This window comes from Watersipora subatra, chromosome 7 (assembly GCF_963576615.1).
Source record: "Watersipora subatra chromosome 7, tzWatSuba1.1, whole genome shotgun sequence".
Taxonomy (NCBI): domain Eukaryota; kingdom Metazoa; phylum Bryozoa; class Gymnolaemata; order Cheilostomatida; family Watersiporidae; genus Watersipora; species Watersipora subatra.
The window spans coordinates 45,846,830-45,865,274 of NC_088714.1; the positions used below are offsets into that span (position 1 = coordinate 45,846,830).

General features: G+C 30.9%; 1 protein-coding gene across 1 annotated transcript; it reads left to right on the forward strand.

Moving 5' to 3' along the window:
- Nucleotides 1–696: 696 nt before the first annotated feature.
- Nucleotides 697–18,037, forward strand: LOC137400809 (uncharacterized). Its single transcript, XM_068087147.1, has 8 exons — nucleotides 697–783; nucleotides 1,049–1,269; nucleotides 2,126–2,280; nucleotides 2,607–2,755; nucleotides 9,382–9,518; nucleotides 9,663–9,806; nucleotides 16,191–16,415; nucleotides 17,810–18,037. Exons 1-8 carry the CDS (start codon nucleotides 780–782, stop codon nucleotides 18,035–18,037), a joined length of 1,263 nt encoding a protein of 420 aa, XP_067943248.1. The 5' UTR covers nucleotides 697–779.
- Nucleotides 18,038–18,445: the final 408 nt, after the last annotated feature.

Here is an 18,445-nt window from a genome sequence, read left to right on the forward strand (position 1 = left end):
TACTGATCATAAACATCCTAATCACTGCAAATCACCACTAAGATATAAGTTCGCAGTCTTTACTACGGAATGGGACAAATATTCTGAGACTTTAGAAAGTGGCCAATTAGCTCAGTTGGTTTGAGTGTCAGCCCCCATACTGTCCAACATTTCTGTCATTGCATTACAAAATTTCCTCACACAAATGTATTTTTGGATTTACCACCCATTGTGACCTGTGATCCCTATATATTTTGAGCCTAAAACCTCGGAAAGTGTCAAAAAAATTACATAAACTCATTCTGACTGATTTTTTAATTAGGAGTTGGTTTTTATAGATGATATACCTACAGACAGACAAATCTAAATATATGCATAGCATAATACAGTCACCGCGCTTCACTCACTACTATTTAGACAAGTCTGTTGTCAACAATAGCAGTTAGCTAATTGGATGCTTGCTTTTCTTGAGCCAATCAGCTTCCTCACAGTAAGATAAAGGATTGTACAAACATAATACACTGCTGGCTGGCAGTTTTAATTCACTTCTTTCTTACAAAGCTATAAATAAACTTCAGAAATATTTGAAACTCTTTAGCAGGTGTTCGACATTTCGCATTAATATCAGAGATTCACTATTCTATTAGGCAAGGCAACTGACTAAAAGATCGCTGACTCCGCTTGTCAAATTGAGTCACGCTTATCAGCCTGAATATTTTTCTACAGTGTATCGCTGCCTATAGCTATACCTCAGCTTTTAAGATCCAGTTTTGTTTTCTCCTCTGTATGCGTTTTCTAGAATGGGTAAGTATATTTAATTAATTATTATATTCTTTGTCTGTCTACGTAAGATGATGTGAAGACGCATGAAATAAACCTTTATATAATATTATAGTTGGGTATTATTTCTTTTTTATAAGATGGTTTAATAAATACATTATTTTGTAGTGTTCAGCTAAGTAAGCTAGTTCGTGACTTTCTTTTTGACATTTCTTATGAAGGTACAAATTTAATTTTCCAGTTGAGCTTGCTAAAATGCTTTATCATTATTACATACAATGTGTCACAGGTTTGAAGAGATGGCTTCTGCGTATAAGGGCTGTCGATTACCTGCTTTCCCTTACCATGCTGCTTTTTATCAGTGGCATTCTAACAATAAGTATGCACCTTTCCGCTAAAACCTCGCACCATCTGCCATCTCCTGCTCATCATATGATTAACGTCGAAGACCCACGAGATGACCATTCATCAAGACAACGAGCAAGACGCAGCGTGAATGAAGATACTTGGGTATTTATACATAACTTACTTCTGATGTAGGATATGATATGTAATACAAAAATAATTTGTTTATTCATTAGCTATTTTATTTTTAGAAAAAAGGCTATTTTCAGATAGTTTGTAGTTGAAGTATGGTTTGTTTTGTTGTTGTTGGAATTCATCTGTAAGCTGTTTGGTTTTTCTTTGCTATGTTAAATTTTTGTTCAATAGGACACAAGATAAAAAAATAGCTATTACAGTCCAATGCTCTAACATAATAAGGATGCGTGTGTAAGAATAAACAATGTAGGGTAAAAAGTGATAGATAGAGCAAGCATGTGAACGGGTGAGGTATTGGCATTGTTAGTTTATGTAGCATAATACAGTGTGCTTCTGATCCATATCCAAACATTTTTTGGGTGTAAAATTGAATTGACTAGTTGATCTAATCTCTACGCACTAGCATACCCAGGATATCAAGCCTGGGTGCAATTCAAGCTATCAGCCATTAATTTCATTCCATATTAGCTCAAAATCTTTGCATTTGCCGGTCAGCTTAATAGAATATGATGGCTCATGCTCCTTTTACCACTATTTAATTAGCAATAGTTAAAGGCTATTGTTAGTTTCTGAAAATTGTTCAGGCCGCAAATTATTGTTGTATTTACATGATAAATAAAGGACTTGCCATCACATAACATAACAATCAATGTCTCTTTGATTTTTATGCCACCCTAATAGACTATTGACGAATATTATTGACATAGCTAAGTAGGTGTATTGAAAGGCTGTGATAGCGTGATTTGCTTTTCTCAACTTTCTGAATGACATTCTATTTCACAACAAAAGCCTGGGCGTTGATGAAAATGCGTTAATCCCTTTGCAGGAGGTACCAGCTGAGGCATATCCGATCACACTTCGAGCACCAGAAAATTGTGAGCAAGCCAGCATTCTGTCCGAGTTTCCAAATGCCACTTGTTTCAGCCACTGCACAGCTTCCGCTTGTGGCAGTGATGCTTTGGCCAGCTTAGAAAGTGGAAAGTGAGTTCTTCTGCTATAACCACTGCCTCATTTCAATGAAACATTTGGAGTTGGAAAATAGACTTCCATATATATCTAAGAATACAATGTCCTAAAACCGGACGCCAAAGTAAAAGACTATCCTGAGTATGCTATTACATAGAGATTAAACCAACTAGTCAATTCAATTCTGTATAAACTGTTCTATAGCTTTTAGTACTTGTTGTTATGGTATTCTATAACGTAATATATATAACATGTCATACTTCAAACCATTTAATAGTCAATTTCAATAATTTATTCAATTTTGGTAATTTATTTAGTCATCAACCATGGCTTATATTTAGCGCAGAGATGGTGTGCACAGCTCGAATCATACAGCTGGGGTTTAAACGAAGTGGCACAGGTGAAATTTCTCGATGGATAAAGCAGCATCCTGCTGTTACAGCCAGATATTTTGATGTCTTTATGGACAGCGATGGAGAGCCAATATTTGGTAAGTGGAACTAATTGGTTATGTCGTTAAGACCTTACCACTTATACATATACAAGTTGTCATTATTCGTATCAATGCCTGCCTTCATGAGTAGTGCTGTGATCTTCAATAAGTAGAATTGAAGATCACACACCACGCACGCACACACGCGCACGCTCGCATGCGCACGCAAACATATTTCTCAAAATATGTGCATACGCATTCTGGCTATAGATTTTAAAATCTTGGTATAAAGATTCCATAACGCAGAAGATTCAATCTCAGGCCCTGACGTTCATCAGACCGATGCACTATCCACTAGTCCACAGAAATTGACCTGCTCCCTTGCCGATATAAGTCAGTATATGAGAACAGATACCCAACATATTTGCGTACTACGTGGGTCATAGCCTCACGTCACGAGAAGCTGTTCGCTCACATTATTAAACTTACTGACTGATAGCGCGCAGGCTAATAGCGAGCAACTCTCCCCACTTCTCATTGTTTATAAGACAAAACATTTTTCTCATGATATGTTGTTTAAAAGTTAGAATGGCAAATGTGTTTATATGTTAAATACAAATCAATTTTCTGTCCAAAGCTTTTTCTATTACTCGAGCAACGTCGGGTAGCACAGCTAGTATATATATATCAATATATATATAGGCCTATACCATATATATATACAATATATATATTTATCTTTTTTTTCACCAACATCCATAAACCTATATAGGTATGTGTATATATATATATATATATATATATATATATATATATATATATATATATATATATATATACATATACTATATATGTATATATATATATATATATATATAGTATATATATACATATATATATAAACACATATATATATATACATATACATAGACAGTACTATATATATATATGTATATATATATAGCGCTGTCTGTAGCATCAGTATATATATATATATATATATATATATATATATATACATATATGTATATATATATATATAATATATATATATATAATATATATATGTATATATATAATATATATATGTATATATATATATATAATATATATATACATGGATATATGTAGATTGATAGATGTTGTTGAAGATATATATAAATATATCTTGTTTATCCCACGACCAAATACGAGCCAAGCGATTGGTTTGGGAGATTTATGATAAATGCACATGTGCAAACAACTCCCAAAAAATTATCCGTTAACGGCTGTCACCAAATCCTTGTAACGACAAATTTAAATCTTATCAACAAATTTAACTATTTTTCTGTAAAGTCGTTTAAGTATAATAATGATACAAAACGCATGTAAACCTATTTCAATATGTTACCAAGCCTTTGAAATGTTACCGCAAATTCCTAAAACTAACCCATCGGATTATACATAAATAGACAGATTTATTTGGCCGAAAACCGTTATTAAAACTTGCTAAGCCTCACTTTTATCAAAATTAAGACCGGAACTTAAAACGCCGAGCGACAGAGAACAGAACGATTAAGTCGTGCGCATTTCACGGAAAAATAGCGTGCACATTTCACCAGTCTATAGCATTGTCGAATTGCCGCAGGTTTCTGTAATTAACGTAGGAGTACTGAAATTGTTTAATTTTTTGCCGATTTCAAAGTAACTGACATTGTTAGACACTTTTGAGTACTTTGGTATTCTAACTGATGTCCAACGCAATGTAAGTGAAGGAAATGACGATGATATTTTTCCTAACGTATTTTATGAGATTATTACAATAATTAATTATAAGTTTGGATGACTACAGAACAATGACTACGTAGTACAGATTTTTTTTAAATCTATATAAATATCACAACTTCGTGATATTGTTAGCTATGACGTTTTGAAATGTAAACGAAATTGTGCATTGGTTTTATATTATTACTATATTAATAATATTAGTTATTCTAATAATATCAGTGCATTTTACTTCTATTATTGGCCAATATTGCATGTCTCCTATTGCAGGGGAAGAGATATAAACATATAATCTTTTCCTTTCATTATTGCTATTTGTTGTAAATAATAACACCCACACTCAGTACATTACAGCTACTATTGCAGTTATCCTATTGCACTGCAGTGCCATTTGACTGCTAATATTGCATTTCTCAACCATCAGTACCCTTTTTTTTCCAATATCACTTTGGTCGTGGGCTGTATGACAGTGGAATTTCTAGTATATAGATATCTTTATATATTTATATATAAATTTCTCAAAGTTTTTCGTCTGTCTGCCTGTCCTTCGGTATATGTCCAGCTTTAGTTATTACAATCTTGGAATTAAATTTTCGTGTTCTGGTGAATTTAAATTCAAAAGATTGTGACCGCAAGTTTAAAATCTACACTGTCGATCACTGAGGTATAGAAGGCGTATTGATCAATGGTGTTATCGTATACCGTAAATGGTATGACGGTAAATGATGTAGTATTTGAAACTCTATGAATTCTAATAACTCTATGAAACACGATGCTTTTTCATGTTTTCTTAAACTTCTATTTTTGGGTTTTTATAAGGTTTAATTGCTGTATCGCGGTCAAGGCCAAGTCTTTTCACGCTGACAGTTGTATCATCTTGGTGGGAAGAGCCTTGAAATTCTCTATCTGTTCAGTCAGACAAATACAGTTCAATATCTCATATTTACATTTGTACCAATATTGAGAGTTATCAATATCGCCGTATTCAAAGTTTTGATGGATAGCTTCTGCTGGAACAGCAACCTCTGTTATAATCACACACTTTTATGCACGAATTGTTATTATTAATACAAAGTATTTAGGATTTTTATTTTGTTTTCCCAGTTCGCATTAATTGTATCATTACCAAATCATCTTTTATTGTAATCGTAGCAAAACAGACTTAATTTAGCTATTGTACTTGCTATTTATTTCACATTTCAATTTAGACTCTTTTACAGTTGTTTTTTTTATCTGACCTGTGCAAAACATTTTTCTCATGATATAAAATTTGAATGTTACTGTTGTTTGACAAAGTTTGAAAACCTTTACAGTTGTTTTTATTTTCTTTCTTGATTTATTTCAACTACACAAAACATTTCTCTCATGATAGATAGTTTGAAAGTTAGAATGGCAAATGTTGTTATTTAATAAATACAAGTCAATTTGCTGTCTGAAGACAATTTATATGTATACATACATGTGTATATGTATGGGGTTGTACCGTGGGATCTCTTTTTGTCTGTTACATTTTTTGTATTTTTTCATTTTGGTATCATATTGTAGTTTGCTGTTGTATCCACTCTTGTTGTTTTTTTCAGTATGGTGGCACTGTGCTGTTAAATTGTGGTTCATTTGATGACAGCGCGTTTAATTGTTTGTTGATATTGCCTGGTAGGTTTTTCAATATGGAAGGTAGATTGTTCTTTTGCTTGTGCGCATATAGTGTTGTATTACCTGACTTTTGGAAAGGTTTAAGGTTGCCATCTTGTAAATTTAAAGTCACATCAAGAAAGTTTATGGATTATTTGTTTGTGCCAATATAATAGTAATATAATAGTAATATAACAGTAATATAATAGTAATATAATAGTAATATAATAGTAATATAATAGTAATATGATAGTAATATGATAGTAATATGATAGTAATATAATAGTAATATGATAGTAATATGATAGTAATATGATAGTAATATGATAGTAATATGATAGTAATATAATAGTAATATGATAGTAATATGATAGTAATATGATAGTAATATGATAGTAATATAATAGTAATATAACAGTAATATAATGGTAAGATAATAGTAATATAATAGTAATATAATAGTAATATAACAGTAATATAATAGTAATATAATAGTAATATGATAGTAATATGATAGTAATATAATAGTAATATGATAGTAATATAATAGTAATATAATAGTAATATAATAGTAATATGATAGTAATATGATATTAATATAATAGTAATTTCTAAGTTACAATTTTGCCTCAAATTACTAGATATCTTAATACTAGATTCAGTCCCTGGAAATCTCCTCTCGGAGGCATTTACTGCCAAAAAGTCTGCTTCTGTTAAAACATTCAGGTTATATAGCAAAACTCCAATTACTTTAAAACCTGCAGTTATATTTGCAAATATATTCTGGAGATTAGCCCTGTTCGATTGCATTCTTTGCTTTGGCAACATAATGCGAAAATGTTGACTTCTTGAAGTTAAAGTTAGTAGCTGCTCCTGGCAATGTAGATTTTTCATCTAACAACAGTTGTACAGCAGCTGTAATATACTCATCTGTATGGCTAATGCATGTTGCTGGTTTTCGATTACGTACCATGGTTCTCTGTACTAGAACTTTATAATATAATTTATGCATTTTTAAAGCAAGTAGCAATTACTGAACTCTTGTTACTTTTTGCTAAGGCTAGCATGGCCTTGATAAAGTGCATAGAACAGTATTTAACTTTTCTTGCAATCTGGTAATTGTAAACAAACTATGAAAACAGCAAGATAGTTTGTGGGATGCGTTGGGACCAATAAAGTGCTTTGGAATATGTCCCAATACACCCCGTCCCGTAGTAACTCGACAGCACTCAAAACACTTGAACTATTTTTATGTGAAAACTTTACAAGCCCAAATTAGTATTAATGTGCTCAGCTGATAATCAGAATGGTTTTCATAAACTTAAAACACTCCCTCTCGGTTATTCTCTCATGCTTAATTAGCAAAATCAATTCAACATCAATTTTACTTTTAGTTAAGAAAAGTGAATAAGTACTCACCAAAGTTTTCTCCATCATGCAATGTGGGCAAAATTAATATGGCTGAGCAGAGATGTCATTTCCTCATTCTTGTGGGTGGAATGACAACTACACAAAGTGTTGAAGTTTGATATTCAGCTCTTTCTCAATGCGCCCCGCTTCCCAATACGTCCCCGCCTTCCTACGGAATATTTTTATAAGAGACATATATTAAATATATATTTATATATATATGCATATAGATGCATATATATATACATATAGATATATATATATATATATCTGATATATATCTGTTATATATATATACATGTATATATATATATATATATATTTATACATATTAAGTCATATTATATTATACTATACATAATAAATGTATATATATTATATATAATGTATCTACATGTATATATATAGATATAATATATAGATACGTATATTACATATAGATATATATATATATATTATATATATATACATACATCTGTATCATATATACCTGTATATATTGATATATATTAATATATATATTATTATATATATTATAATATATTATACTACATATAATGTTTTATATGTAATATATATAGGTTATATCTATATATATAGACATATTATACATAGATATATTTATAACATATTTTGACATCATATAACATCTATATATATCGTATATATCGTATATATCATACATATATATATATATCTATATATATATATATATATACTATATCATATATATATCTGTATATATATGATAATATATATATTATTATATACATTTTATTATACTATATATAATATTTACATACATATATATATGATATATATATTATATCTATATATAAATGTATTATATATAACATATTTTGGCATCATATGACATTTATATATATCTATATCGTATATATTTGTATATATATATATATGTTTTTGTTTTTTTTAATTTTGTTTGATGAATGGTAACAACCATGAAACTTTAGGTAGTAAAATGTTTTTAAAGTTTTCAGTTCTTAATATATTCTATATACATGTATATATATATATATATATATATATATATATATATATATATATATATATATATATATATATATATATATATATATAATAGATAAGTTGTCAGGCCTACTGCTAACAGCACTCTACGCTCTAAAAAGTGCGGAGTGTTATAACTAACTAGAGAGTAGAATAGGTTAATGTTACTTATCTTTGTTCCAGATTGATGTTTTATTCTGGGGTCACGACAGGTCTGTTTCGTGCTGGTGCACTCTTCAGGTGACTTGTGTTGAAATCACATTTCAACACAAGTCACCTGAAGAGTGCACCAGCACGAAATAGACCTGTCGTGACCCCAGAATAAAACATCAATCTGGAACAAAGATAAGTAACATTAACCTATTCCACTCTCTAGTTAGTTATATATATATATATATATATATATATATATATATATATATATATATATATATATATATATATATATATATATATATATATATATATATATATATACATATACATATATATACATGTATATATAGATATAGATAGATATATACAGATATATTATATATAGATATATACAGATATATTATATATAGATATATACAGATATATTATATATACATGTAGATATATACAGATATATTATATATACATGTAGATATATACAGATATATTATATATAGATATATAGAGATGTATTATATATAGATATATAGAGATGTATTATATATAGATATATATATATAAAATATTTTGGCAATTGGCATTATAAATATATATATATATATCTGTATACATATTAGTCTCAAGTACACATAGGCCGTGTGAGTTGTATCTATTTTAACCAAAAGCATTACATCGTGTGTTGTTCGTCACAGATGTATGTCCAATCGAACAACTTCGAGACGCTACACGAGCCGGATACTTCCCGTCTGTCCCTTTGACCTCTGTTGGAAGTGCAGATAATCAAAAGCATTATTATCTGCATTGTGAACACTGCCTCACAGCTTCTAATGCAAGTTACAATAGTTATAATTTCTTGCCCCGGATGTTACACACATATACCTAAATGCTTGCATAGCTACTTGCATTAAAAGGTTGTACGTAATCTGTAATGAAGTGAAGATAACTCCATCATCATGAGCTTTATGTTTAGTAGGTTGATTACTTGTTTTCTACTCTCAATGTGGACCTGCCAACAGCCATGTTCCCATTCATCAATTCGTCAAACCAAAGGTTTATAGTCACGATTAAGAATCCAACTGACAGAGCTATTGCAGAGTACTTCTATCAATACATCAAGGTAAGACAACTTCAATCATGTACACAAATATTTTGTGTCTGTTTATACAAGGTAAAACAGCTTGAAACATTTTAGACTTTGCTATTTGGAAGTTTCCTTTAAAAAGAGAACATGTAGTTTGTGAGGTCTAACTCTAACGTATATGTAATAAAGAGGATGAAAGTATTTTAGTATACCTAGTAAGTATACACAGAAAACTGTCACCGAGGTTCATTTTGTTGTATTGTAAGCCATACTACTGTTGATATTACTAATATTAATTGATGCGATTAATTAATACAGGGTACTCTCAAGTCATGATGCCCCTGCTGTAAGATCTTTCTCTGTCATACAAAAACAAAAATTTTAAATTGAAATTTTAAAGATTGAATTTTTAATTTGGCGTACTGACTATGGTGAAATAACAAAATTGCCAATATGCTATTTGTTGAACTCCTTCCCACAACTTCTCAAAGAGATACGATCCTTGCTATTTCAGTTCAGCGTTGTAAATTATAATAAAAATGAAATTGAAAACAGATAAGTGAAAAAAATCTGGCCTATGACATAGTTGAAGATTAATTTAGGAAAATACATACTAAAACTTAGCTTTAAGTGTGTGTTTAGTAAGCTAGACTTCTTTAAAGATTGACTTGAAACAAAATTTACATTTTAGTTGTTTGGTATCTAAAGATTTGACGTCTTACTCTGTTGTGTTGTAGGTTCAAAATATGTAGAACTCTGATTAAATGCTCTTAAAAGCTCAAAAACGAACAGTTAATCATGAAAATGGCCGTAGGCTGGAACCCCTCTCAAAATGGCTCAAATGTGATGTTTTTGAACATAATGTGCGTCTGTTTACAGTTTCATGCAACCTTATTCATCAAAATATGTTCACAAATTAACTTCACACATTCAATAAAATCATGTCTATTGTAATGCTGTCAATTTAAGCACTAATATCTCAAAACCTAGCCTAACAATCAGTTTATTTTTTAACCTTAGCTCGAGGGGTACATATCATCATCTGATGAACATGAGGAGCCTTTTGGTCACCAGTGGATGATCAAAAATGCTGTAGAGATTGTTCGCGCCGTTTGGCGGAAATAATGAGTCACATGATCAGATTATGCTAGTTTCAGTTCAAGAACTGTAACTAACTGAAACTGTAAAGTAACAAGCATCTATATTTGATAAAAAAAATTTCGGTAGACCCCAAACTGTTTGTTATAAAACTAGCGCTATGAGATCTTTTATATTGAGCGTTTTATTGGCCTTTTATTTCACCTGATAACATCACATGTCAAAACAATAACCATTTTGAATTGAATCGTCATCAAAATATTGGATTCCAACCTACGGCCATTTTCGTGATGGCTGTAATTAACTGTTCGTTTTGGAGCTTTCTAAAGTTTTTAATCACATTTCAAACTACTTTGAACCTGTAACACAGAAAAGTGAGATATGGCGAACCTTTGGATACCAAATAACGGTAATGTAATTTTTTTTCAAGTCAACCTTTAAGATAAAATCTATGCCTATGTTATACATCGGTCTCAAAGGTAAGTACTCTCTATAGTACCACTAAAGTCACCACTAAAGTCAGGGTAGGTAACTATAGTTACTAATGTTAGCATATTGCTTTGTTACTAATTTTTGACATGTACAGTATGTATGTACATGTCAAAAATTATTAACAAAGTTAAATTAGTACATATGTAAGTACGTACGTAGATATGTATGTATGTACGTATGCACGTATGTATGTACGCATGTATGTACGCATGTATGCACGTATGTATGTATGCATGTATGCACGTACGTATGCACATACATACGTATGTACGTATGTATGTACGTATGTACGTATGTACGTACGTATGTACATACGTATGTACGCACGTATGTACGTACGTACGTATGTACGTACGTATGTACATACGTATGTACGTACGTATGTACGTATGTATGTACGTACGTATGTACGTACGTATGTACGTACGTATGTACGTACATATGTACGTATGTATGTACGTATGTATGTATGTGTTTACATACGTATGTATGTACGTATGTACATGTGTACGTATGTACGTACGTATTTGCGTACGTATTTGCGTACGTAAGTATGTACATATGCACATGCGTACATATGTACGTATGTATGTATGCACGTATGTACGTATGCACTTACATGTATGTACGTATGCACGTATGTACGTATGCACTTACATGTATGTACGTATGCACATAGGTACGTATGCACGAATGTACGTATGCACGTATGTACGTATGTACGTATGCACGTATGTACGTATGCACGTATGAACGTAAGAACGTATGTATGTATGTATGTATGTATGTATGTATGTATGTATGTATGTATGTATGTATGTATGTATGTATGTATGTATGTATGTATGTATGTATGTATGTATGTATGTATGTATGTATGTATGTATGTATGTATGTATGTATGTATGTATGTATGTATGTATGTATGTATGTATGTATGTATGTATGTATGTATGTATGTATGTATGTATGTATGTATGTATGTATGTATGTATGTATGTATGTATGTATGTATGTATGTATGTATGTATGTATGTATGTATGTATGTATGTATGTATGTATGTATGTATGTATGTATGTATGTATGTATGTATGTATGTATGTATGTATGTATGTATGTATGTATGTATGTATGTATGTATGTATGTATGTATGTATGTATGTATGTATGTATGTATGTATGTATGTATGTATGTATGTATGTATGTATGTATGTATGTATGTATGTATGTATGTATGTATGTATGTATGTATGTATGTATGTATGTATGTATGTATGTATGTATGTATGTATGTATGTATGTATGTATGTATGTATGTATGTATGTATGTATGTATGTATGTATGTATGTATGTATGTATGTATGTATGTATGTATGTATGTATGTATGTATGTATGTATGTATGTATGTATGTATGTATGTATGTATGTATGTATGTATGTATGTATGTATGTATGTATGTATGTATGTATGTATGTATGTATGTATGTATGTATGTATGTATGTATGTATGTATGTATGTATGTATGTATGTATGTATGTATGTATGTATGTATGTATGTATGTATGTATGTATGTATGTATGTATGTATGTATGTATGTATGTATGTATGTATGTATGTATGTATGTATGTATGTATGTATGTATGTATGTATGTATGTATGTATGTATGTATATAAGGTTTTGATGATCTTTACCACGGAGTGTTAGCATTAGATAATTACTATGGGTTTCTGTACCACTTCATTCGTTATTTTCACCTTTTGATGCCAACATTGAAACAAATTAAATTTATATAATTTTATACAATTATACAATTGCATACAATTGTATAATTGTACAATTGCATACAATTGTATACCAAATAATTTTTTATTGTAACTGTATCAAAACAGGCTTCATTTAGGCATTTTTTGCTAATTATTTAACATTTACACCTTTACAGTTTTTTTTCTAATAACTTATTTCAACAAAGATCTTTTCTCATTATATAAAATTTAAAAGTTACAATTTAAAAAGCCTTTAAAGTTGTTTGTTTTTTCTTCTTAAATCCTTTGACCTAAACAAAACAACTTTCACAGGTTAGGAAGTTTGAAAGCTAAAATGGTAACTGTTATTATATGTTAAATAAAAATATGTTTTCCGTGCAAGGAACTTGTTGCCCAGGCAATGCCCGGCATTCAGCTGGCATTATATTTATTCTCTCCGACGTCTCATGATCCTAAAGAAAATGCATATACAATACTAGATAGAGTGTTGGAATAGGTTGAAGTTACTTTTTATCTAGGTTGGTGTTTCTCTCTGGGCTTTCATGACCCCATGGAGAAACACCAACCTGGATAAAGATTAGTAACTTCAACCTTTGAGTGTATATGTATATCTATATATACACGTATCAAATTTGGTTGGTATGTGTGTAGTTCTAGCTATAATTATTAAAACTTTGGAATAAAATGCCTGTATCGTAGAAGACTTGCTCTCAGACTCTGCGGTTTGCCAGTTTGACGCCTAACCAATTCAGCCACACGAGTTTGACGTATTCATTAGGTGATATATATGTTGCTATATGGGAGCAAGTACGTAACGACGACGTTACGATGTAAGGTAATAGCGTAACGTCATGAGAAGCAGTAGCTCTTGTTAGTAAGCTTACTCAAATTATCCATTGTCAATGTGCTAGGCTAATAGCAAGTAGCAGGCAACTCTCATTAACTCTCAGCGGTTATAAGTTGATTTTTGATACCCAGGCAGCGACGGGTAGCACAGCTAGTATATATATATATATATATATATATACATATATATATATATTAACTAAAAGCAAGTGCAAAAGCATATAAAAAGAGAACTCTACACTAAAAACCTAAAAGATTATTAGTGGAGTATGAAATATTTGAAAAATTATTGCGAAAAACGTAAACTTTTAGTATTTGCGTTACAAATTTGTTTCGTGCGAAGCACTCCAGCTTTTCATTTTAGTACAATTGCGTCTGAGAAGTGCTTCGCACGAAACAAATTTGTAACGCAAATACTAAAAGTTTACTTTTTTCGCAATAATTTTTCAAATATATATATATATATATATATTCCAATGTAGTGTGTTAAAGCTGCCAAATAGCGCTCAATGAGTGATCAGAGCTTAAATATAAAATTTATTCATGTAAAACCTTAGATAAAAAACAACTTCATTACTATTAGTTTCATGTCTGTTACGCAGACAATCATCAGATAAAATTGTTTTGGTCCAACTGAGTTATATATGTAAGAGAGGTGTAATTACTATAACGACTGATAGCTATGTAATTGCATTTCGTAGTGTGTATTTAGTAGAATGTCGGCATGTGGAAGCTAGCTCGTTACGCTCGTTGAGTGAGCTCATTTCTGGTTTTGTGAAGATGATGTACTTTTCTGATATGCACAGGTTACAACGCTTGGTGGCTGGGTCGTATGGCCTTGCGTGTTGAATGATTTTCCATTTAATTGTATACGGTGTGTTCAGGCTGTGCATATCAGAAAAGTACATCATCCTCACAAAACTAGAAATGAGCTCACTCAACGAGCGTAACGAGCTAGCTTCCACATGCCGACATTCTACTAAATACACACTACGAAATGCAATTACATAGTTATCAGTCGTTATAGTAATTACACCTCTCTTACATATATAACTCAGTTGGACCAAAACAATTTTATCTGATGATTGTCTGCGTAACAGACATGAAACTAATAGTAATGAAGTTGTTTTTTATCTAAGGTTTTACATGAATAAATTTTATATATATATATATATATATATATATATATATATATGCATGACTTGTTGGCATAACGTGTGATGATATGTAACGATTATAAGCACAATTATCCATAGTATTGACTAAGTGGCTGCATGGCCTGCTGGTAGTGCGCTTAGTATAACATCTGCGTATTCAATTGTATGGGATTGATGTTTGTGAGGTGCAATCTTTTTCCCAAAAGGAAAAGCAGACACAGATTTTATTATCGTGAAAATTTAAACTAGCTCAAGTTACTCACAATTAATGGAATCATATTCATGTGTTAGTACAAATTCATAAATTACTCCAAAAAATAAGTTTAATTACTTGCGCAATGTTCGACATTCAGCTAGTCTATATATAAATCTGAGTGTTTGTTGTTGTTTCATGTTCAGTTATAACAATAAAACTACATATAAGAACTCCACACTAGAAATGAACTTGGAAACACAGATTTTGTAAACAAGCATGCTAACCACTACATTACATGACTACCTTGCCATATTATGGAATAATTGTGGACATACTTATTACAACTGCCAATCTTTAATTGTGATTGGTCAAAATAAGCATGCTTCACACTTCACCTAGCCCGCTTGAACTACTAGAAAGAAATATACATGCCCAGGCTTATCTAAAATGCTACAAATACATGTATATGTATATATAGCCTATCGCACAAATAAATATACCAACACCTTCATTTAAAAGTTAGAAGGGTGTATATATAGGTATAATTTGTAACTAAATATTTACATAGTATATAGTATATACGTGTATATGAGCTTTGTGCAATGAAACAAATAGAGTTCATGGAATAAGGTCTAATGTTTTTTTATCAACATAACATCAGATATGCAGCGTAATTATGTATGAAAGCAAGCTATCAAGTTTAGAGGAAATAGCATTGTCAATTATTTTGATGTTTCAGGTGTGTAGCTGACTGTGAGCTCTTAAAAAATATAATTCTTTGTAGACTTGAATGATGATTCCTTAATTAATTTGAGCCAATGTTTATAATGAAAATATATAAATCCGATATTTACACAGACCGGAACAAACTTGACTACTGTTGGAAATCAGGTTTTCCACGATGTTATGAGTGCTGGAATAAAGCAAGCAAAGAGTTGCATAACAGCCCACGGACCTACTGGATGTGTCTATGGTCACAATACTTTATTTAGTGCACCAATTTTGGCAGAGACACAGATGCTTTACGATGGCTGCTACTCGACTCACCTAAAGCAGGTTCTCAATCAAATTAGCATGTCTCAGGTCAGTTGACAAAAAAGCTATGATTGAGCAATTCACTTAATATCAGCAAAGATGCTCGTTAGGTTTTACTACTCAAGGTTTAAAGATTAACTTATACAAAATTTTATTAGATTTCATTAGTATTTTTCTATGATTTGTAACTGTTATTGACGTTTTTTGAGGTGATCTGACTGCATGAAAATTGAAAAAGCTTGAACTTGATTAAAAGGCTCAGACCAAGCCAAGGCATGACGTTTGTAGTTGGAAAAATACTTTTAGAATAAAGACGCTTAACACTGCAAGTTAAAAACAATAGACGATATCAACTATAGCATCGATAACAACTAACTACATCATTTTGCACGTGTAGGACCTATTTTTCTTCTAAGCGTTTTAACCGTGTCAAGTTTTTTCCATCTTAATCTTGAAACTTGTACCTTAATCTTGGCAGTCAAATTGTCTCACACATCAAAAACAATCGCAAATGATAAAAATATCAATAATTTCTGATAAAATCCATAAAACTTTGTGTAAATTCATTTTTAATGACTAAAGTTTGTCAACATCATAGTTTTGTAATATTTATGTATACTGCTTGCATTTACTACTGGCCAACTCAATTGAGCTCTATCGACTTGACCTAGTCAATGTGCTACGAGAATACTTAGCAGGTGCCATGAGAAAAACAAAGAAAAAATATGCGATCGATTTGATAAAAAGTTGATCAAACTGTTTTTCACAATTCATTTGAAAAAAGCTTTCATGAAAGCATAGTAAATGTTGTTAAAATACAAATGTCTATGCAATGAGCTGCTTGCAAATTCTTTTCCATGCTAATAAAATTAATGCGAAAACAATTTTAAATTATGTTTTACCTGAATGAGCAATGGGCAATTTCTCTCTTTGTTGAGCAGATCGTGAATTCTCTTAGCCCATAATTCAATAAGCATGTACTGGATAGCTATAGTCAGTAACTGCAAGTGAATTCACTTGAAACTACTGATAAGTCTGAATAATTTATTCTACGATTGTTTTAGAACAATTTTTAGTATACTGCCTAATTACTTGAAAAAAATCAAATTGGAATAACATTTATAATAATAATAACATTTGAAACTGTAAAATTTTATTTTCTATGTAAACAACATAAATTAAGATTTAGGAAAACTAGGTCAAGAGAATTGATAAGAGAACTGTTAACTTGTAAGACTATCATTGCTGTGCAGTGAATGGAACTGTCAAAAGTGTAATAACAATAGTACTACAGATATAAATGCTTTATGGCCAAACTTCTATAACTATTATGTGACCTATTTGTTTACAATTTACTCTTATTTTGTTTTAATTTGTGTACTTTTAGCTGCTTCATAATGTTATCATGAACAGTGGTATCACTTAAATTTCTGTTCTTACAGATGTACTTTGTCAAAATAGAGGAATACTCAGCAAGCTCAGGCACAGTCATGCAAGAAGTCTACAACTTTGTTGGCCTTGAATATGTAGAACCATCTCCAATATCAAAAACTCATAATCACATCATATGTCGCCCACCCTCAATATTGATGATGGATGCATTCTTTGAACCATTTAACCGTGAGCTGAGTAACCTGCTTGGGAATGACAAATGGCTCTATACAAGATAATAAAATGGCTGTACTTGACTCCATTGAACTTAAAACCCCTGGAATGGCAATCACGTGACTTTTACGTTGATAATAATACGTAACGTGTGCGCCATATTGGAGAGCTAATCGAATGCTATTTCCGTTTGTAAACAAACGGTGAAAAATGACAGAAATATACATGTTGAATAGTTATTTTCCAGCTGGGTGTTAATGAAAGCTACTCCAACACAACGTTTAGAGTGCCCTGACAGAAGAAAACCTATTTATAACATATGGAGTAGGATATATCAAATGATAAGTAGATGTATAATAGATTTTCGTGGACCACGTTACTCATACAAACTGTTGTATTACAAATGCATAAACCCAGTAAATGATATATTCAGGCAAATAACAACTGTTCCATTATATTAAAATTTATATTAC

Bases quoted from the DNA above. Each gene is read 5' to 3' on its own strand.
- LOC137400809 (XM_068087147.1), top strand. The intron at 2,281-2,606 runs GTGAGTTCTTCT...GCTTATATTTAG, and splicing joins GCCAGCTTAGAAAGTGGAAA to CGCAGAGATGGTGTGCACAG. The intron at 2,756-9,381 runs GTAAGTGGAACT...TGTTCGTCACAG, and splicing joins CGATGGAGAGCCAATATTTG to ATGTATGTCCAATCGAACAA.